Consider the following 21,103-nt stretch of genomic DNA (forward strand, 5'->3'; position numbering starts at 1 on the left):
GCTATTCTTTCTTGTTTAATGAATCTCCCTAGTCCTTCAGCAGCTAGGATAAATAAAAAAGGAGACAGCGGGTCACCTTGGCGGATCCCTCTAGAAGCATTAAAAGTTTTTGAGGGACTTCCATTTACCAGGATAGAAAAATGAGGAGTGGATATTAGATTATTAATCCATGCAATCCATCTTTGATGAAAACCAAATCGTTCCAGGACTGTAGCTAGGTAATTCCAATTTAGTTTATCATAAGCTTTGGATAAATCAAGTTTTATCATCATACCTTTTTGTTTTTTGAGTTTCAAGGAGTGAATCACCTCCTGAGTTACCACCAGGCCATCAAGGATCTGCCTACCTTCTACAAAACCCGTTTGTTCGGCCGAAATGAGGTTGTCTAAGAGGGGTTTTAAGCGTTTAGCAATCACGGACGTGATGATTTTGTATATGACATTGCATAAAGCTATTGGTCTGAAGCCATTAGCCTCCTCTAGGTTGTTTCCCTTAGGAATGAGAGCATAAAAGGTAGAGTTAAGAGCTGGCCATACCTTTTGATTTATTCTTGATTCTTCAACAAGCTCCAAAATTTCCTGTCCCAGGAAGTGCCATCCAGCCTGGTAAAAATCCACCGTGAAGCCATCCGGTCCAGGGGCTGTCCCTTTCTTCATAGCCTTCACTACGTCTTCCAGTTCCTCTAGGGTCACTGCTCTCATAAGAGCTTTATTTTGGTCCTCTGTGACCAATCTAGGGATTGCAGAGCATATCTCTTGTATGGCCCTCGTTCTATCACCAGGGGGTTCAGTTAAAATTTCTTTGTGATGGGCTATCAACACTTGTTCAATTTCATTCTGTTCAACTACTCTGTCTCCATTCCTGTCCTTGAGTGATAGTATTCTGTTTCCCTGCCTGTGTTTAACCATGGCTTGATGAAAGAATTTAGTATTGCGTTCTCCTTCCCTCAGCCATTTTATCCTAGATTTTTGGCGCCATAGGATCTCCTCTTGCTTCCTCCTCTCCTCCAGTTGGCCAAGGATTATCCCTTCTTTGAGGATGCTTTCTTCAGTTCTTCCCTCCAAAATTATTTTCTGTTGGAGATCAGTCATTTCCCCTTCCAGTTTTTGTTTGTCCTCCAGAATGTTTCCAAATTCCTCCTTGTTCCATTTCTTGATTTTGCCTTTCAGCTCTCTCAGTTTTAACTGAAATGTTTGCATTCTGCATTTGCCCTGAATATTACTCTGTGTCCACCATTTCTCCACTCTCTTGATAAACTCAGGGTCCCTTAGCCAGAAAGCTTCAAATCGAAATGGCCTCTTGCCCTGAATTTTTTTGATGTCGATCTCTAAGCGAATCGGCCAGTGATCCGATCCCAGAGCTGGAATGATCTTGGCTTCCACAAAGACATCTTTATTCATTATGGCTTCGGACACTAGGAATCTATCTAGCCTGGTGGCAATTTGATTTTTGCCACCCCGTCTGTTGTTCCAAGTATATACTCCGTTAATGGTTTGAATATCCACTAACCGGAGTTCTTCTATCATCTCATTGAATCTGTCCATAAGGTGGTCTTGTCTCCTAATCCCTCCTTTTTTCTCTTCTAAGGATCTGATCATATTGAAATCGCCACCAATAATCCAAGCAGCTTCAGGGTACAGATTGCGGATTGCCTTAACGTCCTTAATAAACTGATCCTTATGCCCAGGAGACGAGGGGCCATAAACTCCTGAGATAACTACCTGGTGTTTAGTTCCTACAACCCTTCCCAGCCCCGAAAGGATTCCACGCATACTCACCCAGTTGTCTATAACAATGTCATTTGGGTTCCATAGGATTGCGAGTCCTCCTGCAAAGCCTGTTGCATCTTGCCCCATCACCTGGTAGGGTAGTCTGCTTCTTTGTATTATTTCCTCTAGTTGGTGAATCAAAATCTTTGTTTCCTGTAAAATCAGAATACTAGGTTTTTCTTTTTGCAGCTTATCCTTCATATACCTTTGTTTGCCTTTACTATTCAGACCCCTAATATTCCAGCTGACCACTATCATTTAAAACTTTTTATAGGAGGGGAAGAATACCTCCGACAGAGGTATTACCTTACCTGAGTTTATCAAGATCTCTCCCACCGCCTGGATCGTTTCATTCATAGGTCTCCGACCTCTCTTTCTGCTGTTTTTACCCAAGGTATCTGTTCCTTTGCCTTCCGTCCCTTGCCCCTTTTCCAACATTACTGATGTATCCGGGGGTTCTCCTTTTTTCTCTTTGTATTTCTGGAATACCTCCTTGTATAGCTGCCTTTGGTCTTCAGGTATAAATCTACTGTCTAGGTTCTTCCATTCCTGGATCAGTCTTCGCATGATTATTTCTTCCTCTGCTTCCGTTTCGGGCTGGTCTTCCACTTCCATATGAGCCACTAGATCTGTTTCAGTTGCCTCTTCCTCTGTTTCCCCTTTGTTGACTTTGCTAACAGATATTCCTTTCCCTTTTTCCTCTCCTTGTACTTCCATTGGGCTATTGTTTGTTTCCTCATCATCTTCCAAGTTTACTTCATACTCTTCACCTTCGCTCTGTAGTACTTGATATTTGTTCTGGGTTCTTGCTTGGTTGGTTTGCTTTTGGGATTGAGTCTTTGGTCCTTCTCTATTTGGTCTCCGCTTCCTGACCACCTGTTGAAACCCTCTTTCTGGATCCTCCGTCCTCCCAGTGGTATTCGGTTGGTTCGCCTGACTCTTTTTGCTCTCTGCCTCTCTGTTAAGGGGGCATTGCCGATACAGATGACCATACTCATGACATATTCGGCATCGGAAGGGGATATGTTCATAATCAATTGGCTGTTTCCAAACTTCGTCATGGTATTCCACCTCAACAGTTTCTGGAAGGGGATTAGCCAAATTTATGTAAACGCAGATTCTCGCATAGGCATTATACTTACCTCTTTTCGTGGCCTCTGCAGTTTTGACAAAGCTTCCGATCGAGTTGCCGATACCTTCCAAGATCCCCGGCTCCCAGAACTCATCAGGAAGACCAAATAACCTGACCCAGACTGGTGCATCAAGCATTTTCTCCTTTTCAGGGTTATATCTCTCCTCCCAAAACTTCATGAATAATCCTGCATTATTCAGGAAATAGGGACCCTCTTCAAAGATTCTGTTCTTATCTTCCAAATTCGAAAATATTGCTGTGAAGAACCCTTGTGCACCAAGCTTGAGATCTATCTGCCCCTTAGGTCGCCAGCGTTGATCGATCCATCTGTAGAGTTCTCGCTCAGACGGCCAGTATCCAACAAATCGGCAGATTAAAGCATGGTCCTTCATATAGCAATTATATTCTTCCAGCTTGTTATGGGGAACGACATACCTAGGCTGTTTCTCAGCCCTCGGTAGGCATTTTCCTCTCATTCGTTTTTGCCATAAATTACCCATGACTGGGATTTGGTTTACCCTTTCCGTATGGTGCTCTCCATCCGTACTGGTTTCGCCCATAACCACATTTTTGAAGGAGGGGATCTCTCCCCCCCCCCTTGGCTCTCCCATTGCGTTCAGGGCGGAAACTCTCTGTTTTTCCTTACTGACTTTTCTATTTCCTAACCCGACCCGTGCCGGCAACCTGTGAGATCCTGTCCTAGCAGGTCTGTGAGCTCAGCCGACAGTCTGAGCCAGCCCGTGACCTCGTTACTCTTGTCCTGTAACTCGAACCCTAGCGTTCATCCTCGCGCAGCGTTCCTCCCTTTCAAGACATTAAAATTTATCCTTCGCTGAAACCACATTATGGCACTGCTTAAAATGAAATGTTTACATCTTAAGACAATGTACCTACTTTGCTTATGACAATCTAAACTATGCAAGTGGCTAAGAGAGGACTATATTTTCCCAGGATGAAAATATAGGGTCTTACAACCCCATTCACACAATAATTTTAATATATTTCACCCGAAAAAAGATACATACCCTACTCCTTTCAAATTTATCATATAATTTTAAGAAATTAACACTTGTTATTAACTATTAAATAGACTTACTATATATTCTCCTTTGTTTGCACCCACCTTATATGTAAAAACATATAAATATTTTCAATACAACCAAATTAAAATCATATTTTTCCATTTAAAAATTATTAAATTAAAATTAATAAAAATTACACCTAATAAACTTAAACAACAACCATAAAATTATATTATTATTATTATTATAAATATTTTCTAACGTAACCTATAACCAAAAACATTATATAGTTATTTCTTTAGTGATGTGAAAATAAAAAAAATATATTTATTGTTTTAATAACACCTAATAAACTTAAACAACAACCATAAAATTATATTATTATAAATATTTTCCAACCTAACCAAGAACCAAAAACATTATATAGCTACTTAACTAGTGATGTGAAAATAAAAAAATGTATTTACTGTTTTTCACTATGAAATTAACATTTTTGAAAAAGGTAAAGCTTTACTTTTCTTTACAAAACCCCTCCCAACCCAAACTTCGTTTACGTTCTAGAACAAGAAGCAGGATCTGTTCGCTTTTCGCAGGGCGGGAGCGAAAACGAGATTGCAGAGATTTGCGAATTAGGGTTCACCAGTAGCAGACACTCGAACCCCACGATCGGTTCTTCAGTCCATTGACGGCGCCAAGGTATGTTCCATTTTTAACTTCAATGGATTTCCACCCGCACATTCAGTCTTCCACACAGAGAGGAGTACACGCATTTCAGGTTTCTGGTTCAAAATCCAGTGTGTTTTTAGCAGCCACTCTTGTATGTTTAGGTTTTAATCTCTGTGCTGCAATCTGTCACTGTTTGCAGGGATGGCGCTGGCATTTGATGAGTACGGGAGGCCATTTATCATAATAAAGGAGCAGGAGCAGAAGACCCGAATCAGAGGCTTAGATGCTCAGAAGGCCAACATTGCGGCCGCCAGGTCCGTTGCGAGAATCCTCCGCACCTCACTCGGCCCCAAGGGAATGGACAAGATGCTCCAGAGCCCCGACGGCGATGTCACCATCAGTAAGCTTCTCTTCCATTTATTGAATCTCTATTTCTGGGTCGGTAAAACCCCTTAAAAATCTAAAAATCTGAAACTAAGTAGAATTTATTTTAAAAAACTTATGATTCGTAAGTAGCAGTTACTTTAAAAAATTTATAGGTTTTCCGAAAAGAGTGAAATAAGCAAATACTCTGCGATCTGCTTACTCTTCCTCACAAACTGTGAGGCCCGCCGAGCTAGATGCTCTACATACGACGCTGACTGCCTACGAAAGCTCCCGAATGGGTGAATGCGTTGAGATGTCACTAACATTGAGAGATAGACACTTTCAAGGGATCTACTTGGCGTAGAGGTACTTTTGGCGGGCTTTTCACTAACCAAGAAACTTCGTTTACAAATTATTTTGCTCAAAATAACACCAATTGCTCGACAGCAGAAGGTTCATAAAGAAATGGAAATTCCAGGAGGCTGAGTTTTCAGAGGGACAAAACTTCCATGGGGCTGAGATCCCCAGGTTCCATTTTGTTGTGTAATTTCTGTATTTCTCTGAGTGCCGTTTTCCTTGAGCGAGCCCTTATTTTTCCTGAGCATTTTAATGAAGGATAAATTGGAGGGCCGAAAAACAAGTTCTTTGGTGTTTGTGGTTGGTTTTCATTCATGTTTCTGTTGCAAATGTTTTTATAAGTTAAAAATTAAAATACCATTATTTTCTTTTCAGCAGTTATTCAGAAAATAATTTACTGGGGTGAATATATTTTTTTGGGAATAATTAAATTGCTAGGAATTTTATTGAGATATGGTATTAGAAATTTAAAACAAGGAATCGTCAATTAAATTGGGATTTTCCTGAACAGGGTTGAGTGAACAGTCCCTGGAATCTAAGTATGAAAAGAGCAAGGTTCAAAATATAATGCAGGTTTTAAAGAGTGATAATAGCAACTCAATAGCAAGGGCAGTAAATACTACATATTTTTAAAGAGTCTGTAAAAATTGGGGGTTTTATGGGAAATGATTGACATCTATGAAGCAGTGAGTTTTCAGTTGATGATTGCCTATAGAGAAAGACAGCCTCTCTCTTAATGCAGCTTCCAGGCTTTTGAACTCACATTGGTTTTTATGGCAGTATGGATTTTTTCCGTGCATTTTCCTTTCTCCAATTCAATGTTCTGTTTTCTTATGTTAAAATTGCATTGTGTTTGTGATTGAGGTGGTTATTGATCTGGAGGGGTCTTTCTTTTGATGCAGTGGTTTGGTGATGCTGAAAAGCTGACAAAGGCCCTTTTCTCATTTGCAAGCAGGCTAGCTCCAGTTATCATATTCATTGATGAGGTGAGCTTAGTTGCTTGTATTCTGTTTTCTGCACTCGCAGATGTCTTAGGCTTGCTATGTTTAGTTAGCCTACCTCTAGTCATCTTTTAAATTATGCAGCATTTAAAGTGAGTTGCAACATATTTACATTTATTTTATGGTATATTTCGATATAGTTGTCCCAGGCTTGCTATGTTTAGTTATCCTATCTCTAGTTATCGTTTTAAATTATGAAGCATTTAGAGTTGCACTTTTTTTAGATTTACCTTATGGTATATGTTGCAAAAAGGGCTTCTTTAATATAATTTTATGTGTTTATCTGGGATTGCTGTTCATCAGAGATTTCTAGGTCTTCTCCATATAATTCTTTATTTGATGCACTGCATTTGGTGCTTAAATTACTTAGTGGTCATTGATTTCTATGGGTTATTGCAGTTACATTCTATCTATTTTGTAGGTAGACAGCATTCTTGGGGCTCGTGGTGGTGCTTCTGAACATGAAGCAACAAGAAGAATGCGAAATGAATTAATGGCAGCTTGGGATGGCCTCCGGTCTAAAGAAAGTCAAAGAATACTTGTGCTGGGTGCTACCAACAGACCATTCGATCTTGATGATGCAGTTATCCGTCGCTTACCTAGAAGGTCTGTTGGACAGAGAACGCTAGGAGTATGATTGCTTGTTTTCTGATTCACTATTTGTGGAATATCTATTATTAGATGAAGGAATTTGTCAGACCTTTATTTGTAAGTCATCATAAATTGCTGTTTTTCTTTTAGGATATATGTAGATTTACCAGATGCTGAGAACCGAGCGAAAATTCTGCGGGTTATTCTTGCTCAGGAGAAAGTGGTGGATGGTTTCAATTTCAATGAATTAGCTTGTGCAACGGAAGGTTATTCTGGGAGTGACTTGAAAGTATGCATGCAATAGTTTCTGTTTTCAATTTGCAAAATTTTCACTGTCTATTTCTTCCACATAGTTTATTCATCTTACAGAAAATTTTAATCTTGTAGAACCTATGCATCGCAGCAGCCTACAGGCCAATTCAAGAACTTCTTGAAGAAGAGAAAAAGGTAAGACTCTATATTCTCATCCACAAATTTAATCCTTCTTAACTGTTGTATTCTCTTCCACTGACTTTGTTTGGTCAGTAGAGAACATTAATTTTTTTTTCTTTCCTTTCATTTCTAATCTTATGCGAGTGAAGATTTCTATCCAGCATTTCTGATGTTGGTTACAAGGAAACTGTTCTGTTACATGGTGGAAGCACTGCTGGTGGGAATCAATAGTCTGCATGATTTTGGAAGTGAGATTGAGAAATACTGCATTTCTCCCAATGCCTGCCTATATTTTATTTCAATTGAATTCAAAGTGTCAAGTAGTGGTTACAAATAGCTCAGGTTCTGTGAATTACATATGCAATGAGCATGGTAACTTTGTATCAGCTAACACAAGTGCTGCACAGCATTATATTCAATGATGGATACCCTAGTGCTTGGAATTAATAGCCTGCATGATTTAGGAATTTGGATTGAGAAAGCATATTTTCTCTAGTGGCTGCCTATATTAACTGTTTCGTTTCAAATTAGTGTTGAAGTGGTTCGTAGAAATAGCTTGGGTTGTGTAAATTATATATGAAATAAGCAGGCTAACTGGAATGAACTCCTACATTTGCCACACCTGTACCTGATATGTTTTGGGTGCATGGGTCTGCTGATTTGCATCTAAAATGCCTCTGATTGGAGGTGTTACTTCACAAACTAGCACCCTTAGATTAAATTAAAAAAAATGATACTAGCCTATTGGCAACTAAGAGGGATGCCAATGTCACCTCACCAACCCTCTTAACCTTAGGGTGACTCTTCTCCAACTCAATGGGGGCTTCCCTAAGATAGGATTGCTAAACCCTAGGAAATAACAACTCAATGTTAAAATAAAGTGTGGCTTTAACAAACAAGTGTTTGATTAACTTCAGAAAATAAGATGGGTGAGTAGACTGAGATTTTCTTTCCCTATACACAAAAAGTCATTATACATATCTTGGGCCAATTAGACAAATCTTTGAGGGAAAACTCAAGTGCCAAAACTATCAAACTCAAGTGCCAAAACTATCTAAATGATGAAAATTTAAGCTCAAGCTAGTGATTTTTTTTTTTGTTTTTTGATTTTTTATTTTCAAATAATAATATACTAGGAAATTTGAAAAAGTTTCGAGTTTTGGAATTTTGATGAGGTGAGGAAAAGACTTTCCTTGTGCCCTTCTAATTAACTCTTTCAGTTCAAGATTGTGGTTACAACCCTCCCTAAATCAGCCATTTTTATTTGCACAAGTAGTGAGTTTGAAGTGCTTGCGTAAGTCGTCCCCAATCTTGTCTAAAACTTTCACCAGCGCCCAAATTCAACTAAGAGCAATTCCCTTTGTGGAATACCTCCAGCCAATGGATCAACTATGAAGCTAGGAGAGATATAATCCTTTATGGAGGTACCCCCGATAACTGTTTGTCCAAAAATCAGATATTGATAACTGTAGTTCAACAAGAAGTAGGTGAGACCGTTAATTCTTGTGGCATTTCATTCTGTTGAAAACTAGATGTTCTATATGGTCAAGCGAGATTCTTATTCCCGGTCAAAAGATCTGAATTCTGGGATGAATGGGGAACTGGTATTAACGTCCTCCTTTTATATCTAATTTGGCCAGTAGGTGGAGCACTGGTGTGCTGGCTGATTGCTCCTGGAGCGGTAGGGCCCCTCACTTTCTTTTGTTCGGCTTTCCCAGGTGATTGGAAGATCTGGCCATAGCTATAGGAATAAGCTGGGGGCGCTCTTGCCAGCCATTGTGGATTCGGTAATTGCTTGCCATTGTGAAAAGGTTGGAAGAGCTCAAATAAGAATAGGGGTCGCCTAATAATAGTAAGTAGGGCGACGCACTAATCTGAACCTATGGATGGAATCAGCCCAATCTATCTATCCTGTTGGCCTCGATTGGAATCCTGTAGGAAAAAACTGGCTTAGTCAATCAATGCTTGAGCAGAAACATCCCTCATCTCGCCGCCCATCCGATATAGCTGGGCATCCGATCTAGGTCAGACCTCATCAAGGTGTCGAGCATCCATAAGGTAATCCGATCAATAAGCGAGAACGAGCGCATGAATGAACCCTTTATAAGTCAGGGGCCTGCCTGTCACTTCAAACATAAAATTGAGATTGATGTGCCTGGATGGATGATTTGGACTAGCTAGATGCCGGCCCACCTCCCCGCTGGCACTACTCCCGATATAGGGATTCGATCCAGCCAAAGCAAGTGCAGGGAAGAATCCAACCGGGCGATTAGTCTTTGTGTTATGAGCTTTCTTGGTGGAAACATGTACACTGGTCTATGTGCCTCACTGATTAGTAATGTTATACCATCCTGTAATAAAGAGACTATAGATATGAAACCTACTCACTATCCATGGTACTTGTTGGCTCTCTCCCTCTTTCACACTGATCTAGCCTCTAAGATCTTTATATAAATTTCTAAGATCTTTATAGATCTTTATATGAAACCAATTCTCAGACAGAGAAGAATGGATATCATGAAGAAAACCTAAATTTTATGGCTATAGAGGATGCAATTCCCAGAGGCCAGGCCAACAAGCCCTTCTGGGCTCATGGGGTTGACTTATTGGGATATTCTTTGGGGTCCAGGAGGCATGCCAATTTGCCATTTGAAGATCCTAATTCTCCTCGCCATTCGCAAATCGTTCGTCTGTGCTTATGCTCAGAGAGGACAGCTCAGCTTGAGAATGTAAGTTGATAATATGTACTGATAGATTTATAGATAGTTTTGTAGCATTGCTGCAAGTCAATATCCAACACTGTGTACTGTTTGATTTAGTAGTGTCAGAGAAGTCATATGGGGAGGATAGGAATTATGTTATGCGGATATGAAGTCCATAAGGTTTATTTCCTAGTATCTAGGTCAATGAAGAGGATAGGAATTGTTCTGTAACTGTGGATAGGAAGTCCATAAGGTCTATAGCCTAGTGATAGCTAGGCCATAAAGTCTATTATCTTCCATGTTAATAGAGTTTATTGTCCACAAAGAGTTTATAGTCCATGAGGTCTTACATTTGTGCATTGTTAATGCCAGTAAATGCACACTAGGTTTTGTTCTCTACGTTATATCATTATAAATTAATGAACTATAAGTTCTATGATTTCATGAGTATCAATTTTGATGTTGATGGATTGCCATCACAGGTTTGCAAGACAGAAAGAACAACAATGTGTGGAGCTTTAACAGCAGCTGGGCTTAAAGCCACTTTCGTTCTCAAGGAGCTTGGCAATCGCTGGGAGCATTACTCTGTCATAACTCTGGTTGACTGCAGAAGCCTCGTTGGCAGCAGCCTATCTGATCATAGTGTTGGTAAGGTTTTGCCAATTCCATATTTGCACATTGCTTTATTTTATTTTGAATTACCACTGCTGCTTCAAAGTTTTGTCTAGTTTTCACAGTATGTTTTTGTATTTATTTACAGTTATCGGTTTCTGTAGGTTTAATTTATTTATGGCATGATTTCTTGCACTCTATGAATTGGGTTTTTCTAGTGTGAGCAGTCATGTTGTTCATGGTATATATGTTGTACAGATACACTTGTATTCAGTAAGAAAGCAATTGTGTGTGGTTCTATCAGCTACAAACAGTATTAGTATATCTCAATTTGTATACCCTTTATTTTTTTATTAATTTTCTTCTGATCAGTTGTGTGAATATTTGTATTGCTTCCCTTGACCCTTATTTTGGTTTCTTGTGGGCACGAAGGTTTCTACCATTCTGCTATTATGAATACCCATCATATCAATGAAACAGGGGACTTTTGGGAGCTGCCCAGACAATGCTCAAATGCACTTGATACATCTATGAGGAATCGAAAACATTTCACAGACATGAGTGATGTCAACTAACTTATGTGCCAAGCAATTCAACATCCTTATTTAACTCCATCATCTTCACTTCGCACTTCACTTATTGTTGTATTTGAAGGTCCCATGGTGGACGAAATGGATGAATTGAAAAGGGCAATAGGTTTAGAGGATTATATGGGATGCTCTTCTGTTCATGGAGTAGGACCTTCTCTTGCAGTTTTTGATACAGTCAGAAATGGAGCTTTGGATTGTGCATGTGTATATCCCGCATCTTTGCATTCCAGAAAACAAATGAAAACTTTAATTAACTGTATGAAGAGTATCCTCATTGGTGCTGCTAAGCTCTGAGAGAAAGTGTCAGGTGCAGACCTTGACAGAAACCTGACTGTGCAAATGGGATAAAGGATATCATCTAGGAAAATCTTATGTAGCAATTGTTTTCGTTCATGCAAAGCAGTGTTTTTTTGTAGCAGACTTTTATCATTAAATACTACCATATGATAAACAACGATCTTATCTATCAATTTGCAAGTACTGTTTATATTTTTCCCTCGTATCTTTTTAGAGTGAGAATCCCAATTTCAATTTATTGAAAATAAAAATACACAAGTGTGGCCAAGCTCGGAATCCTATTGAGACAATAAGATGCAAGAGAATACACTGAGTCCTTATGTCCTTGGAGCACCTACTACATGAGAAAATAAAAAAAAAATCACCTAGTTAATTCAAGGAAAATGATATAGCCTAAATCCAAAGAAATGCAGAGGTTCCATCTTTCCATAGGCGCATAATAATATTGTATGCATAAGAGATAACATATACATAACACAAATTTTCTCTGCTTTCTTTTATTTGTTGTCACCCAGATGGCCCTGGTTAGTTTTGTAGTCAAAAGTGGTCAAATCTTGTAGTCAATGGCTACAGAATTATTTGATGTTGTTGTCTGACATAAGGTTGTTTGCCTGTGCTGTAGTTGATCTATAAACTGAAGTATAACTAGAGGTGTTCTAGTTTTCAGCGGATATTTTATAGTATCTGAGAATTCATATGTATAGCACAAAGAAGTTCAATGCAATTCTTCACTATTAAGAAATATGTTAATAGATAGTAACCTTGTTTTCCTATTAGTGAACAAACATTTACATTCAGTCGGTATACATATTATAGGATTTCAAAACAAAAGGCTCAGTCTTTATAGAAATTTCACATATGGAAATTTCATTATGGCTTTCTAGTGGGAGTGATTAGCTTGTTGGAGACCAGAACTTCAGATGCTACTGAATACAAAAAACACTCTGATTTTCTTTTTTGCCTGCCTTTCTCGAAACCTCGTTCTGGATAATCCACTCATCGGAGGTATGAAAGTGAAGGACTTGAAATACCAACCTTCATCTCCCAGATGCTGGGAACTTGGGAGAGAACGCTGGATGGTTTCAAGATCTCACTTCTGTGGAATATGGTTTCAATATTTTCATGCTGATCCTGAGACCCCGGGTGAGCAATCTGTCATTAGCAGATCCCAGTCTTTAAGTAGTTAGTCCTGTTTGGACACTAGGAGATCCCTCTTTAGCTCCTTTTACTGCTTTCATGAACCCCACCCATCTACTCCTGAACCTGGACCACCTGTAACTCCTGTTACTGATCTTTAGTCAAATCCATGAAGGGAGCATGCCAGGAAAGCATTTTTATTGTTGATGGCATAACTGCTGCAGGTCCAATTAGAGAAAAATTGTTTGATATGGACAGTAACAGAAAACATGAGGGATTCATTGACCCTGCCAAAATTGAGGGAAACAATGGCCAGGAAGCTGGAGAGAACCAAAATTTCGAAGTTGGAGAAAATATACAGATTGTGGTGAGCAAGTAGGAACCTTCCCAACTGGATACTCCATTGAGGATCCATGAGGTTATGCTGGGATATAATATATCAACCTGTTTAAGCACCTTATTTGGCCTGGACTCTAGTATTCGATCCAAAAATTCAGAACTTAGAAAAAGTTACAATATATCCCCTTGTTTAAGTATGAATGAATCTCTTCTAGAAGACACAAAGAAAAGTCGGCAATGAGAGCATTCAAGTATTGAATTTTTCATTAAACATTATTTAAAATGTATTAATACTTATAAGTATCTTAAACATGTATTTGTGTGAAAATAAATTGAATTGGTTTATGTTTAAGGACAAGGCATCCAAGGCGAGGTTAACCAAGACAAAAGTCACTCATCGTAGTGGCGAGAAAGGTTTAAAAGCACTGATAACAACCTTTGTAAGTATATTAAACATGTGATATTTTTTTAATAAATTTTGTACTAGAAGAAAGTCATTGTTATCTAATTTCTCCCTATTTACTGATTGATAGGAACTAAAATATGGAAGACCTCCAAATCATTTGGAAAAGGAGGTGCTGCAGGAAAAGAGATGGGTTGAATTTGTTGTTTGGATGGACTCCATGGTATGTAATCTTAGTTGGATTTCCAATATACTTTTAAACCATATTTTCATTTTATTTTTTAGTACTATTAGATATTATATCTTACTTCATTTTATGGTTAACATTGTATAACAAAAACATGCGTTGTGTTATGTAATTAATACTAACATGTAATATTGATTTTTTTTGTCAGAATGCTATAGGTAATGATTGCCAAGACGATGATCCAAATTATGTTCAACATATATCAGGAGATGATGAGGATGAGGATGAGGATGATGGTGGTGAAGGAGGAGATGATGATGATAGTTGCGGTGTTGGTGATGATGTGGATCAGAGTAATGAGGATGGTCAAGATGATCATGAGGATGATCTTGGTGGTGGTAGCTAGGCATGCACATGCATTGTTTTTTATGAAGAAATTATTGTGTAGAATGACATTGTTATGTTTAGATGGGTGTTGTGAATTTACCCTATATCAATGAGACATTTTGATTTTGTAATCATACGATGAGTTTGATTTATGTATGTTGTTAATTTATCGTAGAATAACGATATTCATGAAATATTTTGATTTGTTAATCATATTTGAATTTTACTTGTTTTGATTAAAAATAATACTGATTTTATTAGTATTATGTTGCTATTTTATACATGTTTTGAAAGTTGTTAATGACATATTGTTATTTTTTTGGATGGATGTTGTCAATTTCTCTTAAATTTATTTACAAATGATTTTGAATTGTGATATCTGCTTTAATGATATTTAGAAACTATCATATATTTCACTATGAATCTATAAAGGGGGTCATATATGTAAAGAAAAATATACTCTATATAAGAAGTCAAATGCGGATGTAACCATGGATGCAAAATTGAAAGTAAAATTGGATGTTAAACTAGGAATTAATACAAAATGCAAACAATTGACATACAAAGTGTTTTAAATTAGAAGTGAAAAATTGTGCAATAGTTGACACAAAGAAGGGAACAAAACATGGCATACAAAAGGATATCAAATTGGGCAAAAACAAGGACACATAAATGGGCACCAAATTAGATGCAAAAAAAGACAACAATTAGATGTAAAATAAGATGCAAAGTTGAGCGTTAAAAAGAAGCAAAAAACGTTACAAATTAATATGCCAAATGATGATGCAAATAATGGTGTAAATTTGGGATGCAAACTTGGGTGCAAAAAAGGAAAAAAAAAAGATGTAAGAAAAGACATAAAACAAGATGCAAAATGGGGCTGAAAAAAGGTGAAACCAAGGATGCCATATTGGATGTAAAAAATGATTCCTAATCACATGCAAATTTAGGCTCGAACTCAGACACAAAATTATATGCAAATGTGGACACAAAATGAGGCAAAAAAAGATGCAAATTTGGATGAAAAAGTCGGTGTAAATAATGGTGCAACATTGGACACAAGTAGACACAAAAAAATGGTGCAAAAAGGGGCATAAAATAGCTTAAAATTGGATGCAAAACTTGGTGCAAAAACAAATACAAAAGTAGACGTAAAAAATGGCTCTAAATTGAATGTACCATTAGACACAAAATAAGACGCAAAGGTGAACACAACACATGACTCAACATAAGATGCAAATATAAATGCAAATTTGGATGCTCAAAATGATGTAACATTAGATGCAAGAGATGGTGTTAAAAATGATGCAAAATTGGATGAAACAAATGACGCAAAATATGGTGCAAAATGAGATGAGAAAAATGGAGACAAATCAAACATAAATGTGGATGTAAAAAATGGTCCAAAAAAAGATGCAAAAATGGGCACAAAAATGGATGCAAAATTTGGTGCTAAATCAAATTTAGCACATGGTGCAAAGATAGGCACCAAAGCTGGTGCAAAAATAGAAGCAAAAACTAGTGTAAGACTAGATACAAAACCTGGCGTAAGACTAGATGCAAAAACTGACACAAAATGGATGCATAAAAAGACGTTAAATTGGATTCAAAATACAGTGTAAATTTGATGCAAATGATGGTGCAAAAATGGAAGCAAAGAATGACACAAAATAGGAAGCAAAAGAGAATGAAAAATAGATACAAAAATGGACACAAAACTAGAAGCAAAACCTGTCATAAAATAAGATGCAAATCTTGGTTCAAAATTTGACACAAAAAATGATGCATAGTTTGGTGTAAAAAATGATGCAAAATCTAGCGTAAAAAAGGATGCAAAATCAGGTGCAAAAAAGGGCGCTTTAAAAATTGTACAATAGAGCCAGATTTAGTGCCAGGTTGCTCATCACAATTACAAAAAAAATGCACTAAAATCTGGCGCTAAATCTGGCGCAAATTGCTGGTTTTGTTGTAGTGATGTATGTCATTTTCTGATAGGATCATGATTGTTTTATGCTAATGTTTATGTATATGTATCTATGTCACTGTCCCCCAGGGTTGTTAAGTATCATTCTTGTGGAGGGATGATTGCTTATGCGGGTGAGTGGCATGAAGAGATTCCTGGTTCATGAGGAATCAAGTGGGAAGAGGAGCTTGACAGACCTCTGAGGTCAGTATCATGTGGATACAAATTGATATTGTATGCTTGTATTATGCCTATATTTATGTTATGAAAGGTAACTCTGAGGGTTACATTATCTTAGTGAAAGCAGTGAGATTCGTGGCATGCTAGGATTAGCATAGATGTCAGAGAGACACTGGAAGCAAGGTTGCTTGGTAGAGACAATGTGGTTTTGGATGTGCAATACTACTATTGTGCATATGTTGCGCATGTTGTATATTCAGTGATTGTACCTATGGTGATGTGTACATGTAATATATGTAGTAATGTGTACATTTGATGTCGTGTGTGTCTTGTATGTATGGTGTTGTGTGTAATTTTCATATGCAGTGCTAGATATAGATGATGCTATGTACATGTCAGATATGCGGTGCTATGTACATATTGTATTCAGCACACGATGGATATGCGGTGTTGTGTGCATATGGTGTTGTTCACATGTTGGATATGCAGTGCTGTGTACATAGGGTGCTATGAACATGTTGTCTATGCAGCGTTATGTACATATGGTGTTATCTGCATATTCTACATGTAGTGCTATGTACATATGGTGTTGTGTGCATGATTGTATAAGTGGTGCTATGAGCATGTGGTGCCATGCACATGTTGTACATGCGGTGTTGTGTGCAGGTGGTGCTGTGTACATGTCGTGCATATGGTGTTGTGTATATGTGGTGTCATGTACATGTGCATGTGATGTTGTGTATGTCTGGCGTTGTGTACACTTTGTATAGGTGGTATGATGTACATGTGGCATTGTGTGCAGGTGGTGCCGTGTACATGTGATGTTGTGCACACATTGTGTAGGTGGTGTTTTGTATAGGTGGTACAATGTACATGTTGTGCATATGGTACTGGTGTCAATGTGGTATTGTGCACATGTCGTACATATTGTGTTGCAGGCATGCGGTACTATGTATGTGCATTGTGTAGTCGTGGTATCATGACATATGTATTCATTGTGTTGTACACTAGGTGCAGATGTATGTATTGTGTTGTGGTGTACACTGGATGGAGTATGTATTGTGTTGTGTTGTACCATGGGTGTAGGTGTATGTGTAGTATGTCTGGTGTAGGTTCATGTATTGCATGGTGTTGTATGTCGTGTGTGGTTGTATGTGTGTGATGCACACTATGTGTATGTGAACATGATTGAGGAGAAGGCACTAGGTGTTTGTTGGGTGTGGCAGCCGATACAATGTGTGTATGGAAAGGACATGCATGATGGTAAAAGCAAAGGACCGATTGAAGAAAAAGTATCAATATTTTATTTCAGTTTTTATTATGTGTGTGATCTATGATTTTGATTTATGATGGTTACATGTGATTTATGATTTTGGTTTATGATGATTGCATGTGATTCATGATTTTCATCTATGATGGTTGTGTTTTGAGTTAACCTGATGTGATATGTTTATAGATGATGATTTGGTCAAAGATGCTAGTTTGACTTGTTGTAACAGGAAGCAAACATAATTGCAAGTATACCTTATTGATGGGCCACCAAGTATACCTTATTGTCAGGTCACCAATGAGGTATGATTTGAAGTTATTTCAATTTATTTTGAATATAATGGAAATTATGTGCTTGGTACAGGAAAGTATGAAATGCCCTGTTGGGTGGTCAAAATTGACGGTAATCATTAGCAACAACAACAAAAGGATTTGGAACATGAAGTAGTATGTTGGTAAAGCATTCAAGAGCAGGGTCAGTGTGGGGCACTGGTACCCAGTAGTGTCCATTGATTTCCATGAATATGCTATGACCAGTATGATGATTTTGAGGTAGGTATATGCCTTGGTTGTTTGACCTTCCAATGTTGGGAAGCCTTGCCAAGGGATGGATCGCTTGGGATAGGGGATGCCGGGGAACTTGGAAGGTGAGTGATTGCATGGAACGGGTGACCATATTTCCTGAGAGACTATGTAGTAGAGAGGGGAAGGTCAAGGATGGATTTGTTTTGGTGATTAGCATTTCCATATGGAATTAGATGCACAATAGGAGTGCACCCTGGAACAATGAGTCAGTAAATTTTCGTTGAGAGGACAAGTGGTGTAGGATTATACCACTGGACATTAGATGCATATTGGACCTTGGAGTGGTGTCTGTATTTCCTGTGAAGGAGGTGAATCCTGGTGTTACTTTGAGGGTGGAGGTGTAAGCCTCTGGATTCCCTTGTTGCAGATGTAGGCATCATATCCTTTTATTTGTTGATTGAGAAAATGTGCATATGTGTGTATTATTGAAAATACTGTATCGAGTTGAATTTATAAAGATCCATAGGCAATATGATTATTTTCTAGGTGAAGCAAATGTGTATGTGTGTATATGTGGTTATTATTGTAAAAATTGTAATGAGTTGTGTTATAAAGCTCCAGTAAACGATATGTTTGTCATGTTTTAGCAGATGGTCATTGTAAATACTAAAACAAGCTATGTTATAAAGCTCCATGGGCAATATGTTTTGTTTTCAGTGCTCTTGCTAGTTATAGGTGTTACGCCAAGAGGGAGGATTCTGTAACAGCGCTGGCTAAAAATCCAGGGAAAAAAATATAAGACCACGCTCATGGGACATGTATTCCAAGCTGAATGGTGGGAAAAACATCATAGTGGGTGTTCATTTGGTTTATTATGGCTAAGAAAATTGGCAAAGGCAATCGCAAAGGCTTTGGAAAGGCAAGAGGCATTTATTTGGCATTTTATTTATGAAACTAAAGGAAATTAGGATAAAGGGAAGGTGAAAGGTCATAGGTTGCATGTGAGGAGAAAATTCAAGGAAAATAATGGAAAAGGAAGAAAATAGAGGCCTCATTGATAAAATGGCTTCTGAGGATCAACTCATGGACTTTTTTTAGTTCATTTTTGGAGCTCTCTCATTATTCTCTCTCTCTTTCACACTCTTGGACACATAGAGTTTTGTTGAAGAACTTTGGCATTGGATCAAGAAAGGAAAAGAAGGAAAGAGGAACGAAGGATCAAGCAAGGAAGGGAAGGATTAAGCAGCTACATCAAGATTCTTTGCAGATATCAATTTTGTAACACCCTCCTCCCACATCTACCCAAGTAACAGACCAACCGGTGTAAACATGTGACGAGAGATACTATGATTAGATTCAACCTCCTATGCACCCTTAAGGAAATGGAATCGATGGAAACACAACATATATACCTTCCACATCAGCTACAGGACCCTTGAGAACCATCCCAACACTTCAGGTGGATTGCCCCTGGGCCCCACTGAAGTTTTTGACCACTTGACCTCTGGATGCTCTCATGCTATAAGCATGCCAGCATCCAGAAGGCTTTAGACGCTCTCATTCTATAGGCATGCTAGTGTCCAGGGACTATTTTGTCCAATTATGTGCCAGTGTCCCTGGGATTTAAGCCACTTTTTTAGGCCCAGAACCCAGGTCACTGCCCAGAATTGAATGACATCTTTAGAACAATAAAATAATAGGGAAACAATGATGCAAAACAAAATAGTTGAACAAGCCCTTAACGAGACCCCTACTAGCCATGACATGCATTTCGTCAAACATATCACAAATGTGTAATCTACAGGTGTAAACAACATATTTAAGAATAGGGATCTCATACTTATCTAAGAATCGCTAAGAACCATTGTTCCCTCATATCATTTGTTGCATTATAATCTATTAAGTCATAGATACATTGTTCATTCATTTACTAGTAAAAACATGATGAGAGCCATACATAGCCTCTGCCATAAAACACATACATAACCAACATAATAGCAGCATAAATACCAATGAAATCATAGCCATATGATCCACATATAAACTAGTATAATACTCATAGAAATACAAGGATAAATAACCTCTCATTAATGATGAAAAATCCAAACTCGGGATGGGAATACCACGTTCCACCCGACATAGAATGGCTGAGCCAAATCTCTCTTCAGTCATTCACCCCCGTGCCATATTCCAAGAATGAATGTGGGACTCAAACCAAAATAACCAACCTGGGCATCCTGAGGCTAAACCACCTCACCCTCATCAATAGAAACTAGACTTTACCATAATTCATCCTGGATCACAAGATCAACACAATAAACATGTCTTAAGAGGATATACCATGATCTCCACCTGATCACTAGGCCAAGCAAGCATATATGCCACCGGATTTCTCCACCTACACCATGAGGAATTTTTGTGTCTTCTAGTCTCTCAAGCTTTACTGCAATCCAAACCCGGATCACTATGCCCTAAACCGAGACCCACTCTCTAGGCTTTATTTTATATCCCAAAACCAGGATTATTTGGCCCAACAGAGAGCAAACCACCTCTTGGCTTTACTGTATATCCTTCCATTCACTGGCAAGGATTCTTAGGGCCGCCAAGGAAACACAATCCTGGATTTACCGCAACCACAGTCTAGCTCAAGGGTCACTAGGCGAGTGGCTTTACCATGATCCACATTCCAGTTCAGGGACCACTAGGCCATGTGCTCTATTATTTGGAGATCTACCTCGCTTAGCTTTGAATCCATCCAACAATCCATCTCAACCAAAACATGAGAACCCCATCACACCATGGCTATCCGGAAATGGAAAGGCTAGGATGAAAACACTGTTACACCTAGAAAAACCCATGCCATAACAACAAAAGAACCACATGCAATACCATGCATGCCAAATCTAGCAAGGAAAATACACATGAAAATCGATACCTGTAAAGAATCCTGTTGTAGTTGCTTGATCCTGCCTTTCCCTGCTTGATCTTTGCTTCCTCTTGCCTTCTTTGCCTTTCTTGATCTAATGCACAAATACTCCAAGAAAACTCTAAGTGTCCAAGAGAGAGAGAGAGAGAATAATGAGAGAGCTCCAAAACTGAACTGACAAAAGGTTACCAACTGATCCTCGGAAGCCTTTTTATTAATGAGGCCTCTATTTTCTTCATTTTCCATTATT

General features: G+C 38.3%; 1 protein-coding gene across 7 annotated transcripts; it reads left to right on the plus strand.

Moving 5' to 3' along the window:
* Positions 1-4,461: 4,461 nt before the first annotated feature.
* On the plus strand, positions 4,462-14,124 carry LOC149183847 (uncharacterized). Of its 7 annotated transcripts, none has more exons than XM_089417267.1 (9): positions 4,462-4,619; positions 4,789-5,027; positions 6,215-6,298; positions 6,735-6,919; positions 7,055-7,193; positions 7,292-7,351; positions 13,367-13,453; positions 13,547-13,639; positions 13,812-14,124. In XM_089417267.1, exons 2-9 carry the CDS (start codon positions 4,791-4,793, stop codon positions 14,007-14,009), a joined length of 1,083 nt encoding a protein of 360 aa, XP_089273393.1. In that variant the 5' UTR covers positions 4,462-4,619; positions 4,789-4,790; the 3' UTR covers positions 14,010-14,124. The 7 variants fall into 7 exon arrangements, with proteins under 7 accessions (XP_089273393.1, XP_089273398.1, XP_089273400.1 ...); XM_089417272.1 differs by lacking the exon at positions 13,367-13,453 and adding an exon at positions 10,521-10,686 and having other exon boundaries at positions 13,812-13,882; XM_089417274.1 differs by lacking the exon at positions 13,812-14,124 and adding an exon at positions 10,521-10,686 and having other exon boundaries at positions 13,547-13,628.
* Positions 14,125-21,103: the final 6,979 nt, after the last annotated feature.

This window comes from Pinus tabuliformis, chromosome 3_2 (genome assembly GCF_031772625.1).
Source record: "Pinus tabuliformis cultivar Carrire ecotype Pingquan chromosome 3_2, CPIR1, whole genome shotgun sequence".
NCBI lineage: Eukaryota > Viridiplantae > Streptophyta > Pinopsida > Pinales > Pinaceae > Pinus > Pinus tabuliformis.

Bases quoted from the DNA above. Each gene is read 5' to 3' on its own strand.
- LOC149183847 (XM_089417267.1), top strand. From the start codon at position 4,791: ATGGCGCTGGCATTTGATGAGTACGGGAGGCCATTTATCATAATAAAG. The intron at 6,299-6,734 runs GTGAGCTTAGTT...TCTATTTTGTAG, and splicing joins TTATCATATTCATTGATGAG to GTAGACAGCATTCTTGGGGC. The intron at 13,454-13,546 runs GTAAGTATATTA...ACTGATTGATAG, and splicing joins AAGCACTGATAACAACCTTT to GAACTAAAATATGGAAGACC.